Here is a 22,319-nt window from a genome sequence, read left to right on the forward strand (position 1 = left end):
GGCCAAGTTTGAAGACCCCTGGTGTAACTGGTCCGCCCAAATTAATTCATTCCTTCTGATTTAAGTCTAGCCCTCGCGTCCTAGAATTAAAAAAGGCACTCTATATTAACTCTATTCTTTAATTTATTCCAATTTTTAATTTTAATTCACTGTACAGAGACCTTTAATTTTTGTTGTCGTTAGCCGCCCTGAGTCCCTCGGGAGATAGGGCGGGATATAAGTCCCATTAATAAATAAAATAAATAAAATAAACTTTGCACCTCCAGCCTCCTCGCTACGCATGCGCGCCACAGGCCCGGCGAATTAAGTGCAGGAAGCGCCTGCGCGGAACAGGGAAGCAGGAGCCAGCTCGGAGACCGTCGACTGCGCCTGCGCCGGTTTATCCAGGTGGCTTCGTGCCTGGTTACCTGGACCGCGGAGGCTGCAGGTGAGGCGGAAGCGCATTCCTGGGGAAAAGGGCGGGCAAGGCGCGTGCACGTGGGCTCCTTGCGGAGAGAGGGGAGGCGAGGCGAAGGTAAGGGGCTGCCTTTTCCCGCAGGAAAGGCAGCGGGGCAGGGGTTTGCTGAACGAAGTGGGGCTTGGTTTGAGGATGGAGGGGGGGGCAAGGTGCTGCGAGGGGGGGGGGAAGGGACCTGGGTTCATTTGAGGCCCCCTCGTCGTTGTCCCCCTCCTCTTCCCACCTTCCCCCTTCGTCGCATGGTTGCCTTGCAAGACGAGAGTGCCCTTGAGCATAATCAGAGTGCCTGCCTGCCTTCACAGCATCATGTGTTTGGGATCCTACTTGGATTATCTGTCAGCTTGCACAACAGCAGATGGGATGATTGTGTCCCATCAGTTCAATGTCAACTTTAAACCAGTGCGGAAATAGATTTATTTTTATTTATTTTTTGCATGATCATTAATCTAGTCTTTGGGGTCTTCCAACAGCCCACCCGTGGCTGTTGTCCATCCACCAAATATATTTAGGACTGCAGAATAAATGTGTATAATCAGGAGCTGATTGCACAAAGCATTGCCTTTGGGGGGGTTTCCTTAATTGCACACACACACACACACACACACACACACCGATTAGTTTTGCATCCTCCAGAGAGAGCATTGTAATCTCTTTCCGTCACAAATTTGATAATAAATAAAATAGTCGTATTGGAAGTAGGATGGATTTGTGCTTTTTAGTAGGAGCATTGTAAGTAGTAAAGGGAAGATGTATCTCAACACATGAGCAATCCAAAATGATAGTTGCTACCTCTTGTCAGCTGGACTGGATGTTGATACTTCCAACAGTCTAAATTCTAGTAGTTACAGAGCTGGTGTTGCATAAACATAAAAGACTCGATGTTAAACACCTGTGTGTACTTTTTTTTTCTCTTCACGTTATGCTAAGTTCAAATGCACCAAATTGGTAAACTTGAAATGGCCAATATCCTACAGATTAAATAAACAAAAGAAAATTGCCCTTGTTTATCATTTTTATAGTGTTTTAATTGGTGCTTCATAAAAGTAATTATGCCTTCGGGAAGTAAACATTAGGTATGTACTGCAAAGCTTCAGCATAGATGTTTTCTTTCAGATTTTTTTTCAAGAAGTTCAAGAGATTATAATTCAACTGATTTTAACCACGAGTTGCTAATTAAGCTATCATTTTTCACATGACTTGATTGAAAAGCAATTTAGAGACAGAGAAAGGCTACATTGATATCAAAAGCATTTAAAATAATTGAATGCAGAAGTTTAACCACAACTAGAAGTAGTTTTACATTCTTAAAGGTAAGTTTTTAAATTTTCAGACAACCCCTTAGATTTTTAACCTGAGAATTAGATATTCAGTCATCCTGGCTATATTCTCATTTGTACTTTCCCTGAGGAAAGATCTTGGTTAGGCAAACTGAAGTTTTATAGTAGTTGCAAATTCTTGAAATTTCTTATAACCATGCAACAAGATAGATGCTTAAAAGCTTTTTTTTTTTCTAGAAAGGAAAAAAAAACATCGGTACTGATTTTTTTTTTTTTACCAAATCTGGTTAGTTCAGATCTATTGGTCTCTCTCAGTTGGATGCTATAGATTCAATTTAAAAGCTGAGAAAAGTATAATTTCAAGGGGAATTTCTGAGTTTATAGGTTCATTTGATCATTTTTAGTACGTTTGAGTTTCATAATTATATGATTAAAAAGAGCCTTGGTGGCGCAGTGGGATAATGCCTCCTTAAGTAACACCAGCTGCCTGCAATTAGTGCAGGTTCGCATCCCACCAGGCTCAAGGTTGACTCAGCCTTCCATCCTTCCGAGGTAGGTAAAATGAGGACCCAGATTGTTGGGGGCAATTTAGCTGACTTTGTAATAATGCCGCTTGGGGGGCCCCCAAAAGCCCTAATAAGCAGGCATATACATAGAATGAAGGCTATTGCTAAGCACATTGGTTTGTGCTTAAATTGTAAGCCGCCCTGAGTCTTCGGAGAAGGACGGGATATAAATGGGATTAAAATTAAAATTAAATTAAATTAAAAAGGCTTTGTTAGACTAAGCTGCAGTTATTAATTTCAATTTTCAAGTTATAGGTTATGATAGCCTAGTTATAGGTTCGTATTTCTAGTTCTCAACGTACAACAGTTGGTATCTGAATTTTGATGTTGCAACAGTCATAAATGTGAGGGCTGGTTATAATTGGTCTCAAGCATGTAACCTGTTCCATAAGCCTTGTTCTCCTATCCCTAACCTGTCAAATGTAAAAAAAAATATGATGAAAAAAATAAATAGCGTGGATAAATAACAATGATAATGTCCTAACATCCAGCTTCCTGTTAACTTCTTTCCAGCAAAGCTGTTTTAATAATTGTACTTTTAAACACGGTATAAACTTTCTCTATGGAAGAAGTATTTATTTCTTCACAATGTGTTTTTCTTTTTTTACTAAAATACTATAATACAGTATTGCTCTTGAGAGCTATAAAACCAAATTCAATGCTGTGAACACAATGGACAAAAAACTAATTTAGGTGAGGTCTATTTGTATAAGTGTCAGATGACTCCTATCAAGTCTGTGGTTAGAAAGCTGTGGGAACGCAAAAGTGTCACTGTAGGTTATAATGACCTGGTTTTTCTGGATAATAATTATTCAGGTATAGGGTAGGGAATACAGCATTGTATCCCTTATCTGTAAACTCATCTACCAAATTCCAAATTGCTAAGAAGCCTTCTGGCAGTTAGTGGTAGTAATATATCCTTCACTTTGTTCATGAATCAGTGCAATTAAAAACTTTTGGGTAGCAGCTCATATTATAGCAGCCGTGATGTAAGAATGTGACAAATAGTCCATTTTCTTGGTCTACCAATGACATCTTTAAAGTGATGAATTAATCAGGTAATTAATAGAAACTCTATAAGCTTATCACCACTGTTTTTATTAACAGTGCTTAATAATTGACGCCATGCTTATTGGGTTAGGAAATGAAAGCTGAAATGCACAAAGCTGAAATGCAGAAACATAAATTGGCGCTAGACAAGGATCAGCTGAATTCACAGGGGGCTGAAATTGGGTCTCTTGGCAACGCAATGACTTTAAACGGATGACACGTTTAACCCCGCCTTCCAGTTCAGCCTGCTCTTCTAGAGAAATACTGTTAGTTGTATTAGTTATACATTGCATAACGTGAAATAAATATACAGCTTTCTATAAATGCTTTCTTGCCATTTCTTCTTGATTGCCACTGCTGAACTGCAAGAAAAAGCAACCCTTGTACCCAATTTTGCATGTACCACTGGTCACATGCTTGGGTTGCAAAGCCAGGCAGTTGAGTAAGGACAACAGTTTTATCTCTTCCCTTCAGCCCACTTCCACTTCTTTCCTGAGAAGCAAACCACAATGCATGGAACTGAGTTTAGACTTAGAGAACGAGGAGCTCAGTTGCACAAGCCTGTACAGTACAGTATATAAACCTACTATTTGGGCTCAAATATTCCTCTGCTCACATATTCACTATCGATCGGTTCTTTTCAGAATGTTTGAGATTTTTTTTTTAAAAAAAAAATCTCCAAATGGTGGTTTGCAGTAAGAAATACAGAGAAACTGTTAGTGGAATTGTAACCTGACTCAACTGTACCAATTAGTACACAAGAAAAACAAAAAAGGAAGTTTTATTCATTCTCTAAACCAGCAAGAATTTATCGTGGTTGAGGATTCTGGGAATTGTTTTTCAACTAAGGGAATACAAGACGGTTGGGCTGGCTAGTTTAATCTAATCAAACCAATGCTAAAAGTGAGTTTCTAAAAAGCAGTGTTTCTCAGCCTGCAGAAGGATAAGGGGATATCAACTACTCTGAGAATTCCCCAATCAGCATAGTGAAATTTGGGGAACTCAGATCTGCATATCTAGAAGTTGCCCAGGCTGAGAAATATGATGGGAGATCTTAAAATTTTATATTGAATGATCTTTTGTGTATGCTTTTGTAAAAATAAATAAATCCTGTAGCCTGTTGTTGATTAAAGTGCTATAAATTACTGTTCGCTCTTGTTAGATTATAATTGGTGAGATCCTTTTGTTAGATTATAATTGGTGAGTTTGCAGTTACAAAGCCGTGCAGGAAAATCTAGGGAGTGTGTGATCTTCTAGAAAATTCTGTTTCTATTATCAAAAAAAAACAACTATCTTAAACTTTTGTTATGTATGAGATGGCCATTGACTGCCATTTATAATTATCATAATCTTCCATATTTATTCCATGGGTACTTAATGCATTCAGAGATTGTCTCTTAGCTTCTCAAGTCTTCCCCTGAGAGAAGCATTGGTTTGTGAGTTAATTGGTTGCACACGTTATGAAATAAAAGCTGTTGCCCACATAATTCCATTATTATTATTATTATTTTAAAAAAGCATCTTGAATTGGTAACGTACCCTCACTCCTATACAGTTAGCAACAAAGGGGGGGGCAACCTGACACTTCCGTATTTAAATAACCTTTTGTTCTCTCGCAGGAGGCAGAGTAAACCTTGTCAGGGACTACGAAAAAGAAATCTCTTTATGTCGTGTCTTTAAGACCGTCTCGGCAACTATGGGCGAATACAGTAGGTTTATAGATTGGGACAAGATGGATGTTACCATCCAGGCTCAAGATGGGAAGGATCTGGCCAGCACCGAATTTCACGTTGACATTCTGAAACCAATGGCTCGCCAAGGCTACTGGGCCAAGAGCCACTCTTTAAGAGCCAAAGTGTACGATAAGTTGATCAGCTCTATCCCTTGCCGCACGGTGACACCAGATGCCCACGTCTACCGAGACATTGTGGTGAAAATAGTCGGCAAGCGAAACAGCAGCACTCTCCCCCTTCCAGAATTTGTCGACGATAGCTTGGTTCCCACGTACTGCCTGAACGCTGAGGGCATCGGGGCCGTCAGGAAAGTCATCTGCTGCGTCGGAAGCCAGTTCCCGGATATCTCCTTCTGCCCAGCTCTGCCTTCCGTGGTAGCCCTCCTCCTTCACTACAGCAGGGATGAAGCCGAGTGCTTTGAGAAAGTTTGCCGCATCCTGGCCTTTAATGACCCATCCAAGCGCTTCATCGACCAGACCTTCTTGGCTTTTGAGTCGTCTTGCATGACCTTTGGGGACCTGGCTAATAAGTACTGCCAGGCGGCTCACAAACTCATAGTCGCCATCTCTGAAGATGTGTTAGAAGTCTACTCGGATTGGCACCGGTGGCTCTTTGGGGAGCTGCCCCTGGTTTACCTCGCCCGCGTCTTTGACGTCTTCCTGGTGGAAGGTTACAAGGTGCTCTACCGTGTGGCGCTGGCTCTCCTCAAATTCTTTCACAAATTCAGAGTTGGGCAGAGCCCGGAGACGGAAAATGTGCAGCAGGACATCCGAGCGTTTGTGAGGGACATCGCAAAGTGGGTATCTCCCGAGAAACTGCTGGAAAAAGCTTTTGCGATCCGTCTCTTCTCGCGGAAAGAGATCCAGCTTTTGCAAATGGCCAACGAGAAGGCTCTGCAGCAGAAAGGCATAACGGTCAAGCAGAAAAGGTAGTGGGACTTCCCTGAAAAGCTTCCCTATGTGGAGGCTTTTTAAATCGGGCAACAAAATTCTTGCTTTACGGGGAATAAATGTTGCAGTAAAATCGGGGGTTGTCTGTGCATCCATCCTCAAATACAATCAGTACAGGTAATCCTCAGCTTACGGCCACAGCTGAGCCCAACGTTTCTGTTGCTAAGTGAGACAGTTTTTAAGTGAGTTTTGCCCCATTTTATGACCTTGGCCACAGTAGCTAAGCGAATCCCCGCAGCTGTTAAGCTAGTAACACGATTGTTAAGGGAATCTGGCTTCTACCTTGACTTTGCTTGTCAGAAGGTCGCAAACGGTGATCGCGTAAGCCTGGGACATCATCATAAACACATGCCAAGCATCCAAATGTTGATCAGATTTATTTTATTTTTATTTTAATCCCATTTATATCCCGCCCTTCTCCGAAGACTCAGGACGGCTTACAATCTAAGCACAAATCAAATGTGCTTAGCAATAGCCTTCATTCTATGTATATGCCTGCTTATTAGGGCTTTCACACACACACACACCCAAGCGGCATTATTACAAAGTCAGCTTATTGCCCCAACAATCTGGGTCCTCATTTTACCTACCTGGGAAGGATGGAAGGCTGAGTCAACCTGTGGGGATGCTGCTAGCGGTCGTAAGTGTGAAAAGGGGTCGTGAGTGGTTTTTCACTGTTAAACCGTTGCTGACAGATGATTGATCTAGTGGAGGAGACCCTAACACCTCTTTGGTTAAAAATTCCTCTTAAAACTTTCCTAGTAGGGGTTTGAAATCTGCTTTCTGGTATCTTGAATTACGATTTTGAGGGTGTCGCATTCTGGAAGTTTGAAGAACAGCGTTACCCTTTTATCTCTACCTTTTAGGGATCTGAAATAGAAACTTCAGCCAAGGGAGGTTCTCCAGCTGCTGACCGACTCAAAATAGAAAGCTTAAAATAATTTAGCTAGCAAAATCAATAACTCATCTTTCACGCACACAAAGGGCATCATTTCTAAAGCTATATAAACCTATTCCCTGTAGCTTTTGAATTCAGTTTTCCCACAAGCCTTACCGTACAGGGGTGTCAAACTCAATTTCACTGAGGGCCGCATCAGCATTGCGGTTGCCCTCGGGGCCGGGTGGGTATGGCCAGGGTGGGCGTGGCCTACTGAGTGGGCATGGCTAGAGTGCGTATGGCCTACTGGGTGGGCGTGGCTAGAGTGCGTATGGCCTACCGGGTGGGCGTGGCCAGCTCTACATCGTTCGCATCAAGGGTGCCTATGGGGGCCTGGGCAGGAGTGGGACAGATCTGAGGGTCTCTGGTAGAAGGAGGGTCTCTGGGCCAGGGCCAAGGCAGTGGGGGCCGTTCCCTCACTGTTTCCAGGATGGCTTCGTGGGCCACATGAAACCACTTCGCGGGCCGGATCCGGCCCCCGGGCCTTGTGTTTGACATGTCCGAACTATCATAATTCTTGTAGACATTCCCGTATAGATGCATCTCCCTTCTCCATTAACCTTCCCGGGCCTTGTGTTTGACATGTCTGCTCCAGGTAATACATTCCGTACTCCTGGATTAAAAAAAAAAAGAAAAAAGAGAGAGAGAGAGAGAGCTTGCGACAGTTGATGCTAGAATGAATGTGAACTTTTAAGGTTGGGTTTAGATAACACCTTCGCTCTTTTCACACATTTGGATTCACGTAGCAGTGGCAGGACTCTAAAAATGGCTATTAAGACTCGTTTCTAATGGATCCTGCAGCATCTTGCTACTGAAATCATAAGACACAATCTGTTATAGCAAACGTGTTGCTGACGCTTTGTCTTTAAAGTCTTGGGGAAAGGCAAAGATAAAAGTGGACCGTGAGGCAAGTTAGTCAGGAAAAGTAAAAGTAAATGAATTAGACCCCATAGTCCTTTTTTCAAACGGCAACTGGACTTTGCTTTTCCTTGAAGATGTTTCGCTTCTCATCCAAGCAGCTTCTTCAGAACTGAAGAAAAACAAAAGTCCAGTTGTCTTTTGAAAAAGGACAACCGTGACCTGGATGACTGAGAATAAATGAACTAGAAGTCACAAATGTTGCGACGGAGATTACTAGGAAATTTAAAAACCGTTGAAAGAATTGAGAACTGACTTTTCTGTTAGGAAAAAAAAAAAAGTTTTCAACCGTCTTTGATTTCACTGTTGGTCTGCTCAGATCTTATTCTGTGTTTCTCTGTAGGCTTTTTCCATGCACTTGGTGGGGATATATGAAACTGCTGATCTTTTCTTGATTTCTCTTTTTTTTTTCCTTTTGTCTCCCTTCTCATGCCTTCTTTTCTGTCAATTCCATATCTGCTGCATTGCTTTGCAGCGGTGCATTCCCCAAAAGGTAGGTATGAATGTTTGAATCTCCATGCTCTGCTCCTCTAATTTGATTTGGCTTCCAAATGGCTGTGGCTGCACTAAGGTGATGGCAGCAGTAAAGCTTATGCGCGTCGGCAAGCAGTGCGGTAAAATTCAAGCCTTTCGGAGGTTTGCATATTTGCTGCTGTCAAATGGAGCATGCTGTGTTTGTATTCTAGGCCAGCTTTGTTTCCCTTCATTATTATAAAGCTCATAGATTTCATTGGCACAGCCAGAATCCACAGGAATGTAGTTCCATTGACTATCGGGGGCACCACATGATCACTTCCATCTTTTTTGCAACTAATCAGATATAGGTAGCAACAGGACTTAGACATATGCCGCTTCATAGTGCCTTACAGCCCTCTCTAAGCGGTTTGCAGAGTCGACATATTGCCCCCAACAATCTGGGTCCTCATTTTACTCACCTCGGAAGGATGGAAGGCTGAGTCAACCTTGAGCCGGTCAGAATCGAACTCTTGACAGTGGGCAGAGTCAGCCTGCAATACTGCATTCTAACCACTGCGCCATCATAGCCAGACAAATGTTAATCCTTGGGGTTTAGATCGTCTACCAGGAATACCCACTTCAGATGGGTATGGTGCGTTAGTTTTATCCAGTTCTGGGTGCTGCTCAGTTGCAGGAAGCTATCAGAATAGTTCCTACAAAACTAAGTCTTAAGAACCACGGACTGTGGGGACAAGGTGAGATTAAACATAAAACTCTGCAAGCTGACCCTGTCAACCCCTCAAGAGAGGGCTGTAGAGCACCATGGTTCAGAATATACATCTGAGTGCTAGGGCCGTGGTGGCGAACCTATGGCACGCGTGCCACGGGTGGCACACACAGCCCTCTCTGTGGGCACGCGCGTCATTGCCCCAGTCGTAGTAGGCCTTCAGCTAGGTTTTATAAAACCATTTCACTTTCCGCCACCGTGTGCAAAAAAAAAAAAAAAAGTTCAATCCATCAATTTCAACTTCTCGCAGGAAAAAAAGCTCACAAAGTTGGAATTGATGGACTGAACTTTTTAGTCCCAGCCAGTCTGCCGTTACCACTGTAGCCACGCCCACCCAATGGGCCACGCCCAACCGGGACCCGACGATACATAAGTGGGTTTTGGGTTGCATTTTGGGCACTCGGTCTCCAAAAGGTTCGCCATCACTGTGCTAGGGCTACTGCTGTTATCTTTTAGCAATAATTCTCTTCCCGCTTAAGACTTGAAAGAGGTGTCATTGGCTTAAGCCCAGTTGCCTTTTCTCAACCTGTATTTTTTTGTTGTTGTTGATCCCCAGGCAGAATGTCCACTTGGCTGTTCACGCCGAGAACTTCAAGTCTGAAATTGTTGACGTGAGGAAGATGAGGGACATCTGGTCGTGGATTCCTGAGCGCTTTGCCCTCTGTCAGCCTCTGCTGCTCTTTACCACCTCAGAACATGGCTTTACCCTAAACAGGTAGTACTTAACTCCATCATTCAAAAAAAAAAGGATTTGTAATAGGAAATGGTTATTGATGTCGCCCCCGCATTGATTGTGTGCCATCAGGTCAGGGTAGACCTTTAGCCACCGTACAGGTAAGTTTTCTCAAGGGACAGTCAGTCCCCAGCTTGCTTCTACCGACTGTCCAACGGGATGATTTTTTTAAAAAGTTGGATTAGGACTGTGGAGAGCCTGATTCAAATCTCTCCCCAACTCTGAAGGTCACCAAGTGTCTTGGGCCAGTTTCTGCCTCTCCTTGAATCTACTAGCTTGTGAAGCTTGATTAAGAATCAGATGAGGGTTGTCAAACGATACTCACTTCTTTCATGGCTTTAAAGATTACCGAGTTCAGCCATTAATGACTTTAAACCTGCCTTCTTTTTATGATCACCTATATAGAATAAAATAGAAGCTGGAAGGGACCTTGGAGGTCTTCTATCTAGTCCAGCCCCCTGCTCAAGCAGGAGAATCTACACCATCTCGGACAGGTGATTGTCTAGTCCAGGGGTAGGCAACCTTGGCTCTTTTATGACTCGTGGACTTCAACTCCCAGAATTCCTCAGCCAGCATAGCTCAGCATAGCTGGCTCAGCATAGCTGGCTGAAGAATTCTGGGAGTTGAAGTCCACGAGTCATGAAAGAGCTAAGGTTGCCTACCCCTGGTCTAGTCTTTTCTTAAAAACCTCCAGTGATGGAGCGCCCACAATTTCTGGTGGCAAGCTGTTCCACTGGTTGATTGTCCTCACTGTCAGGATGTTTCTCCTTAATTCCAGGTTGCTTCTCTCTTTGATCAGTTTCCAACCATTGTTTCTTGTCCTGCCCTCTGGTGCTTTGGTGAACAACCTGGTCCCCTCTGCCTTGTGGCAGCCCCTCAGATACCAGAACACGGCTACCATGTCACCCCTTTCTTTTCTTTAGACTAGCCAAACCCAAGTCCTGCAGCCGTTCTTTGTATGTTTTAGTCTCCAGGCCTTTGATCATCTTAGTTGCTCTTCTCTGATTTTTTTCCAAACTCTCAACATCTTTTTTTGTGATATGGTGGCCAAAATTGGCTGCAGTATTCCAGGTATGGTCTTACTAGGGCTTTGTAAGGCGGTACTAGTATTTTGCGTGATCTTGATTCTATGCCTCTGTTTGATAAGTGTACCATTATTGTAACTTGATTGTTTATGAGCCGTCACTCAAGTACAATGCGCTTTTTGATTGATGGAGCTTTTTAGTTCCTATTAGATTAAACTTATCTGAATGTTCAAAAAATGTTGAACTGCATTAATGATATTTTTATCCCATCTTGAGATATATATATCAAGTTATATCATATATAACTCCCATTTTACGACCCTGAAATCCCTTAATCCAGGGTAGAGTTGTATGGAGCTGAGCATTTACTGGCTGGATGCCCTTCCTGACGCCTATATGGAGTTTGCAGCAGATTTTTTTTTCTTTGCACCTTGGAGAGAAACATCTGCCGCTATCTAGGATTGAACTCTCAAACTTCCAAGTGGGAGGCAAGCGTCTTCACCGTACATAATAGCCCTGCTTCATATTTATGCTATACATTGGTATTAGTGAGTCTAACAAATCTTAGAGGAATGTATTCAATTAGTAGAAGGTAAATTAATGTTTCAGTAGAAGTTGAATTTACACAGACATCTTTTTATATCTGTGTTTGTACATTAGGTTTTATTCACATTGTGAGGGACAGGAACCAACTCTCCTTTTGATTAAAACAACTATGCAAGAGGTAAGTGAGAGGGTAAAGAACCGCCTGGTTAGAGGATCCCTGGATGAACTTCATAAGCTTGATGGAAGCAATTTCTAAGGTTTTCTTCCCCTAAATAAAAACAGAGATTTCCATCGTCGCTTTCTTCTCAATGAAAGTCCCCTGGACTCGTTTGATGCTCCTGTTTGTTGCATTTACAACCCAAGATTCACCAGAGGCACAGTCAGATACTTAACACACTTGGCTTTCAATCTGCCATAGTTGAGCTGTCAGCTGAAAGAGTAGCTATTGTCAGGCCCAAGAACGACATATGGCATTACTTAAAAGTAGTTTCCTGTATTGTTCTCCACCCGCAGACAGAATCTTGCCAGACTAAAGTAGCTATCTGCATACAGTGGCGTAGCGTGGGGGGTGCAGGGAGGGCCGGTCGCACCGGGCGCAACATCTGGGGGGGGGCGCATTAGATGCATTTTACTTTAATTACATCAGTATTTTCATAACAAACAATACATGTGCTTAGGGGGTAAGGGTTTCTTTAACTAATCTAGTGGAAGAGACTCGAGTGCTAAAATCCACGGGTTAGGGGGTGCAAATTACTTGCCTTGCCCCGGGTGTTGACAACCCACGCTACGCCACTGTCTGCATATCTACAGATACACTGCTAGGGAGAACCCTTGTTCTCTTCCTGCAAGCTCCTGGGAATCCAGACTACATTCCACTACAGCTATTGACTTATTGAAGTTATCTGCTTCCTAAAACAGTGTCTGTTTACCTCCTAGGTCTGTGGGGCTTATTTATCGACAGACTGGAGCGAACGTAAACGTGGAGGAGGCAAGCTACGTTTCTTTGGGACAGGAGAATGTTTTGTGTTCAGGGTAAGAAACCATTGTGACTTTCTTCTAGAGAACTTCAGTATTCAGTTCCGGCTTGAGCGCACTGGCTTTTTAACTTAAATCTCCTGTCTTTTTTGCAGCTGGTGCCCGAAGTGGAACGATACGAGTGGGTTATAATCAAGCACCCAGAACTCACCATGACTGGCTCTGAACAAGACAACAATTCTTCGGTCGTTTCTGACTCCCCATCCTCAACCAACTTCCCCTCGGATCCTTCCAGTCGCCTCTCTCCTTTCCTTTCAGCCCGGCATTTCAACTTGCCTTCCAAAGCAGCGTCCATGTTTATGGCTGGTAGCACTGAATGCATCATCATAGGTAGGTCTCCGGTTTTTTGCTTCCTCTCAAAACAGCTGCTTGTTGTCATGGTTCCGACACATCAAATTCTTCAAAGAACTTCGAGGCATTAAGCCAAAAATCTGAGTTCCCCTTCCCTTTGCACATACTTTCAAACACAATTCCCTCCTTTAATTAACAGTCATAAATCACATTCCCCCCATTAGTTGGAAACGCAGGCTTTCCCCCCAGTTCTCCAACCCGCCACTTCTTATCATCTCTTTTTTCAAAAGCCCCTGAGTACACACACTATTATAGTATTGTTATGTCTAACTAGGCAAATAGATGGGGAAGAAATGGAGGTAGTGACAGATTTTATTTTCCTGGGCTCCAGGATCACTGCAGATGGGGACTGTAGCCAAGAAATTAAAAGACGCTTGCTCCTGGGAAGGAAAGCCATGGCAAATCTAGACAGCACATTAAAAAGCAGAGACATCACCCTGTCAACAAAAGTGCGTATAGTCAAGGTTACGGTCTTCTCAACTGCAATGTATGGCAGTGAAAGTTGGACCATAAGAAAGGCTGAGCGCCAAAGAATTGAGGCCTTTGAACTACGGTGCTGGAGAAGACTCCTGCGAGTCCCTTGGACTGCAAGGCGATCAAACCGGTCAGTCCTAGAGGAGATCAACCCTGACTGCTCTTTAGAAGGCCAGATCCTGAAGTTGAAACTCCAATACTTTGGCCACCTAATAAGAAGGAAGGACTCACTGGAGAAAAGCCTAATGCTGGGAAAGATAGAGGGCATTGTCCAACTCAGCTGCCGAATCCACAGGCTGACGCTGAATCACAACAGATAGTCACAAGGGCTCGCTTCTTGGTGCTCTCTCTGAGCTGGGTTGTTTTCCTGCGGACGTTTCATTACCCAGACTAGGTAACGTCATCCGGGTCAGTGGTGCCCAGAGATTTCATTTCATTTCAACCCTGAGCTACAAATATTCTCCTTTATCGATTTTGGCCATCCGAGTCTTTTAATTCCAGAGCGGCCTGTTTAAAGGAACTGGAGGCAGCTATTTGATGTATAGGAAGACGTGAGTGTTTCTCTTCTGTCACAAAAGTATCAGTAGTCCTTGCTTAATGACCAGTCACATACCAACTGTTCAATCTTATAATGCCCACCCCCCCACACCTCCCGCCCCCATCCACAGTTACTTACAACCTGATTCCAGAGTTCCGACAGCTGCAAGAACATACACACATACACATCACAGTCACACGACTGCATTTCAGGCAACCAGTATAATTTTTACAGCCAATTGCAGCATTCTGCAGTCGTGTGACTGTAAGGTACAACATTTTGCAGGTTTCTACATTTTCTGACAGTTTCTAGCAAAAAGAAATCACCCCCAGGAACACAGAACTTGTTTTAATAACTACCCAGTTTAACAACCGCTGCATTTACTTAACAGCCGTGGCATTTGCTTAATGATCAGCAAAAAAAAATGTTGTAAAATTGGGGCCGGTCACATGGGTGCCTCAGCTTGTGTCGGTCATGACTTAACGACAGAAATTCAAGTTCTGTTACCGACATAAGTCAAAGGGCTACCTATAATACAAGAATCATATGTGAGATCGCATCAAGATGTAGACCAGGGGCCTTCAAATCTGGCCCTCTTATGAGTTGCGGACTTCAACTCCCAGAATTCCTCAGCCAGCGTGCCTGGCTGAGGAATTCTGGGAGCTGAAGTCCACAACTCGTAAAAGGGCCAGGTTTGAAGACCCCTGAGGTAGACATTCCAAAATGGCGCAACGTCTCTCTTGTTCGCAGGTGGTGGTGATGGCCAAGCCCTGTACCTTGATGCAGATTTGAATCACGGAAGAACGAGTCATTGCAATACTTTCAACAATCAGCCGTTGTGCTCTGAAAATTTCCAGATAGCTATCATGGAAGTTTGGGGGTTCAAGGACACTATGAGCAGCTGAAAAGGTTGCCTCCTTCAACAAGAATAATTAGCCCGTGAAGTATTTCAAGTTTCCGTGGCCTGTTTCCAGTTGCAGGAACCAAGCTTCCCTTTGAGGCCACAAGAACTAAGCTTCTTCCTACTTTGTAAAAAGCTGATTTGAGGATCTCAGATAAATCTGGGACCTCCTTGTTTAGTCACGGTGACTTTGTACGTAATTCCGTGTAGTCTTAAGTGATTCCCGCTCAGCCTCTTTCTGCTCTGTTGAGTTTGATGCACAGCCTGATATATTTTTTTTAGTGGGAAGGGGTGATCTTAAATCAACCCCTCAGTTGATCCATAACTCAGTGGATCCATTGCCATCCCCTGGAGGCATTCAGGGTTTTTTCTTTTCCAGATCTTGACAGATGTGGGTGAGCAGCTGAGGCAAAATCAGTAAGTCTCATTTCTTATCAATTGGAGCTTCCATCCAAAGAGAATTGTATGTAATCAGTGGATTATGTTGCTGATTTCTTTCAGCTTTCCTCCCTTCTCACCCTCTGTGTATTACACCCTTCTAGGGATTCCCTGATCCTCACAGAGCTACAGTAGATGGAAAGATTTTATTGCACAGCACACAAGCACCTTCAGATCCAACCCATTATTTTTAGGGACTTGGTTCCTTAAATCTATTTGAACCCCCTGCTTTTTGTGTCTGTGTGATATTGTCGTACCTGGCTGCTGTCCCAATTGCTCACTTTGCTAATAATTCCAACGTGTGGGGAAATTATATTTCAGGAGTCTTAATTAATTTTTAATTCTGCAGTGGCACTGATTTGGGGATGTTAAGGAAACCCCTTACATCATCATATTTTTCTGTTTACATTCCAGGCACCGCATATCAGTAATATGCTTTATTTCCAGTTAATAGCTTCAGACCGCTGAAGTCCAATGCAATATACATTGTGCAGGGAAATATTCCCACCAGCCCTTGGTCCTTTTCTAGACTTATCCCTCTGCATTTGTGCTTAGAGAAACAGTATTTCCAAAGCAGTATTAGCCATCTGACCTGAAGCATTCAGTGCAGAGTAAAGCAGTAGTTGATTGGTATGGGACTGGGTGATCTCTCCAGCCCTGCAATGTTTTCAGTAACACGACTGCCTCTTTATCTTTCTTTTGGTGCTGTGCATCTTGATTTTCAAACTCTGTGTACTGAATATGTATGAATGTGCAGAGTTTATTTCTGATGGTGGGGTTTCTCCACCCCCCACCCCCTCGTCCAGAGACATTTGTGACTTTCTGGCCCCCGAACCTTTCCCCACTTCATAATTTATATCGCCTCTTCTTCAAGTTGTCATGGCCTAAGTCCGTATAAAGTGTGTGGATCTGTGACTGTCCAGAAATCCAACCGATTTTATTGTAAAAATAAACTTGAGTATGACTTCCATTTTTCAATGCAGCTTCATAATTATTGGGGCCTGCTGTTGAGATTTTTCCGCATCTAAGGTTGCTCCTAGGACTGGGAAACGTGGTTGTTTGGGTGCCGAGATCCTGAGATTAGGGAAGGGGAGAAGTCTCCCCTAACATCGTGGCTTGATTATTAAGCATCTTTCATTGTTTCTGTTCAGATAAACCCAAAGAGTAAGGTCATTGTAAAGTTTCTTTCAAATCAGATCTGACCACAGGTGTAGTAGCCCTTGACGTACGTCCATAATTTTGACCAGGGTTTTCATCACTGAGTAAGGAGCTTGTAAGGTGAGTCACGCCCAACTTACGGCATTTTTTTTTTATTTTGCTATGGTTGTTAAGCAAATCACTGCAGTTACGTGAATCTCGTGGTTAATAAGCAAATCCAGATTGTCCCATTGACTTTGCTTGTCAGAAGCCAGCCGGGAAGGTTGCAGATGGCGATCACAGGACTCCGGAATTGTGCAGCTATTGTAAATGCAGGCCGGTTGCCAAGCTCCCAAATTTTAAACACACGTGACTGTGGAGATGCTACAACAGTTGTAGGTGTGTAAATCCCTTTTTTTTCCCAGTGCCATTTTAACTTGGAATGGTTATTAAAATAAATAGTTGTAAGTCAAAAAGGACTTCCAGTACGTGAAAAGCCCAAACTGTTTTCTTGGAAATGTAGTTGGGGTGTTTTGCCTGCCTTGCCAAAATATCACTACACGGTTTTCCCGAACTGATACCCCTCGCATATTATTTAGGGCTTTGATTCCTAGGACCTCTAGCAAGCAATGCCCTTTCCTATGTTGCAATTATGGGATGTTGATGTTTTTTCAAGTGTACAATATGTTCAGACTCTTCTTTAAAAAGGAATGGGAGTCAAGTAGCACTGCCCATTTAGTCCTCTAGATGTCAGTGGTCACTTCATGTACAATTTAGTTGGAGCAGTAGAGTTTAATCATTTGCCAAACGCATAGCGGGGACTGGTTATAAAACAGCTCAATCAGAATAGAGCTGGAAGGGACCTTGGAGGTCTTCTAGTCCAGCCCCCTGCTCAAGCAGGAGACCCTATACCAGGGGTAGGCAACCTCGGCTCTTTTATGACTCATGGACTTCAACTCCCAGAATTCCTCAGTCAGCATAGCTGACTGAGGAATTCTGGGAGTTGATGTCCATGAGTCATAAAAGAGCCGAGGTTGCCTACCCCTGCCCTATACCATTTCAGATAGGGGACTGTCCAGTTTCTTCTTCAAAATCTCCAGTGAAGAAGCGCCCACGACTTCTGACGGCAAGCCGTTCCACTGGTTAATTGTCCTCGCTGTTAGGAAGTTTCTACTTTATTCCTGGTTGCTTCTCTCCTTGATTAGTTTCCATCCATTGTTTCTTCTCCTGCCCTCTAGTGCTTTGGAAAATAAGGTGACCCCCCTCCTCTTTGTGGTAGCCCTACAGCAGGGGTCTTCAAACTTGGCCCTTTTATGACTTGTGGACTTCAACGCCCAGATTTCCTCAGCGAGGCACACTGGCAGAGGAATTCTGGGAGTTGAAGTCCACAAGTCATAAAAGGCCAAGTTTGAAGACCCCTGCCCTACAGATATTGGAATACTGCTATCATGTCCCCCCCCCACACCTGTTCTTCTTTTCTCTTGACTAGCCAAAGCCGAATCCTGCAACCGTTCTTCGTATGTTTTAGTCTCCAGGCCTTTAATCCTCTTAGTTGCTCTTCTTTGACTTTTTCCAAAGTCTCAACATCTTTTTTTGTAATGTGGTGACCAAAACTGGACGCAGTATTCTAATAACAACATTGGAGAAGTCTTTTGTATTGCCCCTAGGGAAAAGAAAAAAAAAGGGCAGTCCCTCTAAAGATTTGGCAAAAAGGTAAAATCTCTTCAGGAGGGATGATGTGGTTTTCCTACACCTTGCCAAGATGGGACTGGATGATCTTTAAGGTGCCAGTTTCATCATTCTGAATTTCAGGGTATGTGTAATAAATAATGTTGCTACGCTTCTCAGGTACAGTTCCCTATGTTGTGATTCAGGGTCAGCCTGTGGGTTCGGCAGTTGGGTCGGACGACTCAGAGGAGGAGGAGGGGGTGTTGAAGAGCTTGCTGATGATGGCCTTGAGGCTCCGCAGAGCCCTCAGCCAGGCCCCTCCCACTTGGTCAAGACGGAGACCCAGATGTGTGAGCCTGACAGCGTGGATGAAGATGACCCACAACTGGCCCTGTTCAAGGACGCCCGACGCAGGAGGCAGTCAATAAGGAGTAAACAGAGGAAGGCAATGGGGCACCTCGGAAGGAGGCAGAGAGAGGCCACGCCCTGAACTGTATTTAAGGGGAATGTGTGGGAGGGCTGGTTTGCTGAAGGCAAACGCTTGGATAGTTCCTGTTTCATAGCTCCTGTTTCATGGTTGGTGCCTTGTCTTGCTCTGTTTTATGTTAATAAATTTGGCAGGCTTTATTCCAGCCTCTTGCCGTTTGTAAAGGGGTTGTCCCTGCTTTTGCTGCAGGGCCAGTAGCAGGCTGGTACAGAACACCCTAAGCATTCTTCAAAAATGTATCTCTTCAAAGATCCAACCTAGAATTAAGGAGAAATTTCCTGACGAGAACAATTAATCAGAGCAACAGCTTGCCTCCAGAAGTTTGAGTTCTCCATCACTGGAAGTTGTTAAGAAGAGGTTGAATAGCCATTTGTCCAGAATGTTATAGGACTCTGCCTTGAGTAGGGGGTTGGACTAGAAGACCTCCAAGGTCCCTTCCAACTCTGTTATTTTGTTTCCAACCCATGCTTTCCATATAAAGCCTTGCAACTTGCAGTGTGTTTATGAAAAAGGACTTTTCTATCTAGACAACATGGCTTTCTGGTCCAATCCCCAAAATAAAGATGTTCTCACCTATCTTGCTTTGCTTCTAAGTTTGAGGGGGGGAAAAACTTAGTGGTTTAAACATATGCAGAAGTTTAACCATTCCTGACTCATGGAAAACCATTTGTAATTGAAATTGATACTAATGGAGATCCTTAATCATCATCACTGTTGTACTTATTTTTAAGCACACTAATGCCAACAAAGGCAAAAGATATGGGAACCTGAGGGTACATCACTCCAAAGCCTTGGACAGATAGCAAATCAGAAAAGGTATAGTTAAGGCAAGTCGCTCCTGCTTACAATGATTTCTGAGCCTTCATTGGCATCTGTTCACTTTATTTAGAAAAACATTCCATATGTTGTCACCTTAAAGAATATTAATAGAAATGGGATATTTCTATTAAGAACTCATTAAGCTTTGAGGTATCTGTCTCAAATCTATATCTATCCATCTGTCCATCTCTCTCTCTCTCTCTCTCTCTCTCTCTCTCTCTCTCTCAGTCTCTCTCTCTCAGTCTCTCTGTGTCTCTCTTTGTCTGTCTATCTATCCATCCATCCATCTATCTATCTGTCAGTATCTATCTGTCTCTGTCTATCCATCCATCCATCCATCCATCCATCCATCCATCCATCCATCTATCTCTGTCCATATCTATCTATCTCTGTCCGTGTCTGTCTGTCTGTCTATCTATCTATCCATCCATCCATCTATCTCTGTATCTATCTCTGTCCATATCTATCTATCTCTGTCCGTGTCTGTCTGTCTGTCTATCTATCTATCCATCCATCCATCCATCTATCTCTGTATCTATCTCTGTCCATATCTATCTATCTCTGTCCGTGTCTGTCTGTCTGCCTATCTATCTATCTATCTATCTATCTATCTATCTATCTATCTATCTATCTATCTATCTCCATATCTATCTATCCATCTATCTATCCATTTATCTGTATCTATCTATCTATCTATCTATCTATCTATCTATCTATCTAACTATCTATATCTCCATCTCCATCTGTCTTATCTATCTCTGTCCAAAATAGGTAAAGGAATACAGGCGCTGACTTCTTCCTTTGGAATTTGAATGGCATTGCTTTAAGTTGTGCAAAGCCCTCCTCCTCAGCAAAATGGCTGGCAATTGTGCCCCTGATTGCAACAGACCTATCATGGAAACACCCTGCCAGAAAAGCAAAGAAGAAGAAAAAAATGGGGAAGTGAAAACCGCAAGCAGGAAAAAGGCACTGTGGAAACTCTTCACGTGATGAATCATGGAATGACTAGAGATGGCAGAGGAGACTTGTAAGGAAAGATTCTGAGAAGGCTGGGTTCTCGGAGAAGCTCTGCTGCTAAAATGAAACAAGAAAAGTAAGGAAGGGACCTTGGAGGTCTTCAAGCCCAACCTGTTGCTCAAGCAGCAGACCTTATACCATCTCAGACAAATGATTGTCCAGTCTCTTCTTGAAGGCCTCCAGTCATGGAGAACCCACAATTTCCAGAGTTTTTAGAGGTTTATTTAGATTGGCTGGCTGGTCTCCACGCCACATATCTTTATTGCCAGAGGCACAAAGTACAGCTTGGAAGTATAACACACAACAGTGGCTGCAAACTGGGCAATACGGGTGGGGTCTCATAAAACAGAGCAAGGCTTGGGAATTAGACCCCAGAAAGTGAGCAAAACACGATGTGGAAAAACTGGAGAGCCACAGCCCGGGCTACACCCTGTGGTTGGCCTGGTGGCTGAGACCTTCAGGGTTCATGGAGGATACTGTCCTTGTAGCTGTGTTTACCCCAAGCTGTGTTTACTTTAGCTGTGTCCTCCCAACATGAAGCTGCTCGCTCAGTATCCGATTTGAGGAGAGGATACAACTGGTCTTGTCCAAAAGAATTACAATTAGGGAGACAAATCACCAAAATATTAATACTGGTAGGCCTTGATGTACAAACCATCCATTTAGTGACCGAAGTTACAACAGCGCTGAAAAAAGTGACTTACGGCCGTTTTTCACACTTACAACCGTTGCAGCATCCCCATGATCCAAATTCAGAGGCCTGTCTGATACTTATGGCCGTTGCCGTGTCCTGGAGTCACGTGATCGCCTCTTGCGACCTTCTGACAAGCAAAATCAATGGGGAAGCCAGATTCACTTCACGGCTGTGCTATTAACTTGATGACTGCAGTGATTCACTTAACAGCTGTGGTAGGAAAGGTCGTAAAATAGGAAAACTCACTGAACAACTGTCTTGCTCAGCAAAGGAAATTTTGGGCGCAACTGTGGTCCTTAAATTGAGGACTGCCTGTCGTTGTGGCTCCTACTGCAGTTATGTCACCATGAGTTGTATGCTGCATAGGCAACTCAATAAATTGAATTTATTAAAATAAAGTAAGAGACAGGGAGAGTGGGAACTATTAGTTTTTAAAAAATGAGTCAGAAGAGCCATTAGCCAGTTTGGTTTTTCTACAAAATCTGTTGGCTGGAAACTACACAGCCAACGTCCTCAATAGCTTCTTTTCCGGATGCATTTCAAGATGAGGGCCAAATTATTTTCAGTAAAAACCACTCAGCAAAATCGCCCAAGCAAGCAGAAGTGGAGAGCATGATGTACCGCAGCCGATATATCAAAGCCGGATGCAACCAGAGATGGCTTGTCAATGGGTGGGTATTTGCTTTCCATGTCCACAAATGAAGAGGAACCCAAAACAGGCCTGACTCCATCTAGAGACAGCCATAAAAAAAAGAAAATGTATAACATAATGCAATAAACCTCTCCCTTTGGGTTTCCTTAGCAGGATTCGGTGTCGAAATTTTCACCATTATTTCCTCTTCGAAACCTGCACGCTGAGTATTACCAACAGACTCCAGGAGATCTGTGGCCCAAAATTTCTAGTGTTTTCTGAGGTAAAGTCTTTGAGCTGAGAATGGTGTCCTTCTTAGTGCAGAAAATAGTAAATCTGCCCTGATTTAGCAGAGCTGTGGATATCAGAGAGAGTCCTGGGCTACAATTATAGTTCGGTTTTAACCCAGGTTCACCATCTTCTTTTGAAGTGGATATCCCAGAGGGCCTTGTAGACAGTCTTCATCTTACAATCAAAACTCCTTTTGCTAAGCAAGGCGGTTGTTCTGAGTCGCCCCTGATTTTATTTTTAATTGCATTTGTTATTGCATTTATTTGTCAACTTTAGCGGTTAAATAATCGATAGGTAGACGTGGTTAACTCACCTCCGAGAGATCTAGCAGTGTGTCTGCTGGATTCAGCTCAGCAAATTACCATGGCAACGGCTGACAGCTTATGGATATTCTCAAGCTATC

The 22,319-nt window shown here is 43.4% G+C and overlaps 1 protein-coding gene and 1 long non-coding RNA gene across 2 annotated transcripts; both read left to right on the forward strand.

The window, feature by feature from the left end:
- Nucleotides 1–380: 380 nt before the first annotated feature.
- Nucleotides 381–14,738, forward strand: TBC1D24 (TBC1 domain family member 24; the record flags this gene model as incomplete). The annotated part of the gene is made up of 7 exons (XM_083372391.1): nucleotides 381–427; nucleotides 4,970–6,011; nucleotides 9,688–9,846; nucleotides 11,550–11,613; nucleotides 12,372–12,467; nucleotides 12,566–12,800; nucleotides 14,584–14,738. The coding sequence occupies exons 2-7, from the start codon at nucleotides 5,047–5,049 to the stop codon at nucleotides 14,736–14,738; spliced, it is 1,674 nt and encodes a 557-aa protein (XP_083228517.1). The 5' UTR covers nucleotides 381–427; nucleotides 4,970–5,046.
- Nucleotides 14,739–16,217: 1,479 nt separating this feature from the next.
- Nucleotides 16,218–21,793, forward strand: LOC310646339. The gene is made up of 3 exons (XR_014493671.1): nucleotides 16,218–16,708; nucleotides 19,196–19,291; nucleotides 20,055–21,793. It is a non-coding gene; the product is annotated as an uncharacterized lncRNA (long non-coding RNA).
- The last annotated feature ends 526 nt before the right edge of the window (nucleotides 21,794–22,319 follow it).

This window comes from Vipera ursinii, assembly GCF_947247035.1.
Source record: "Vipera ursinii genome assembly, chromosome: 13".
Lineage (NCBI taxonomy): Eukaryota > Metazoa > Chordata > Lepidosauria > Squamata > Viperidae > Vipera > Vipera ursinii.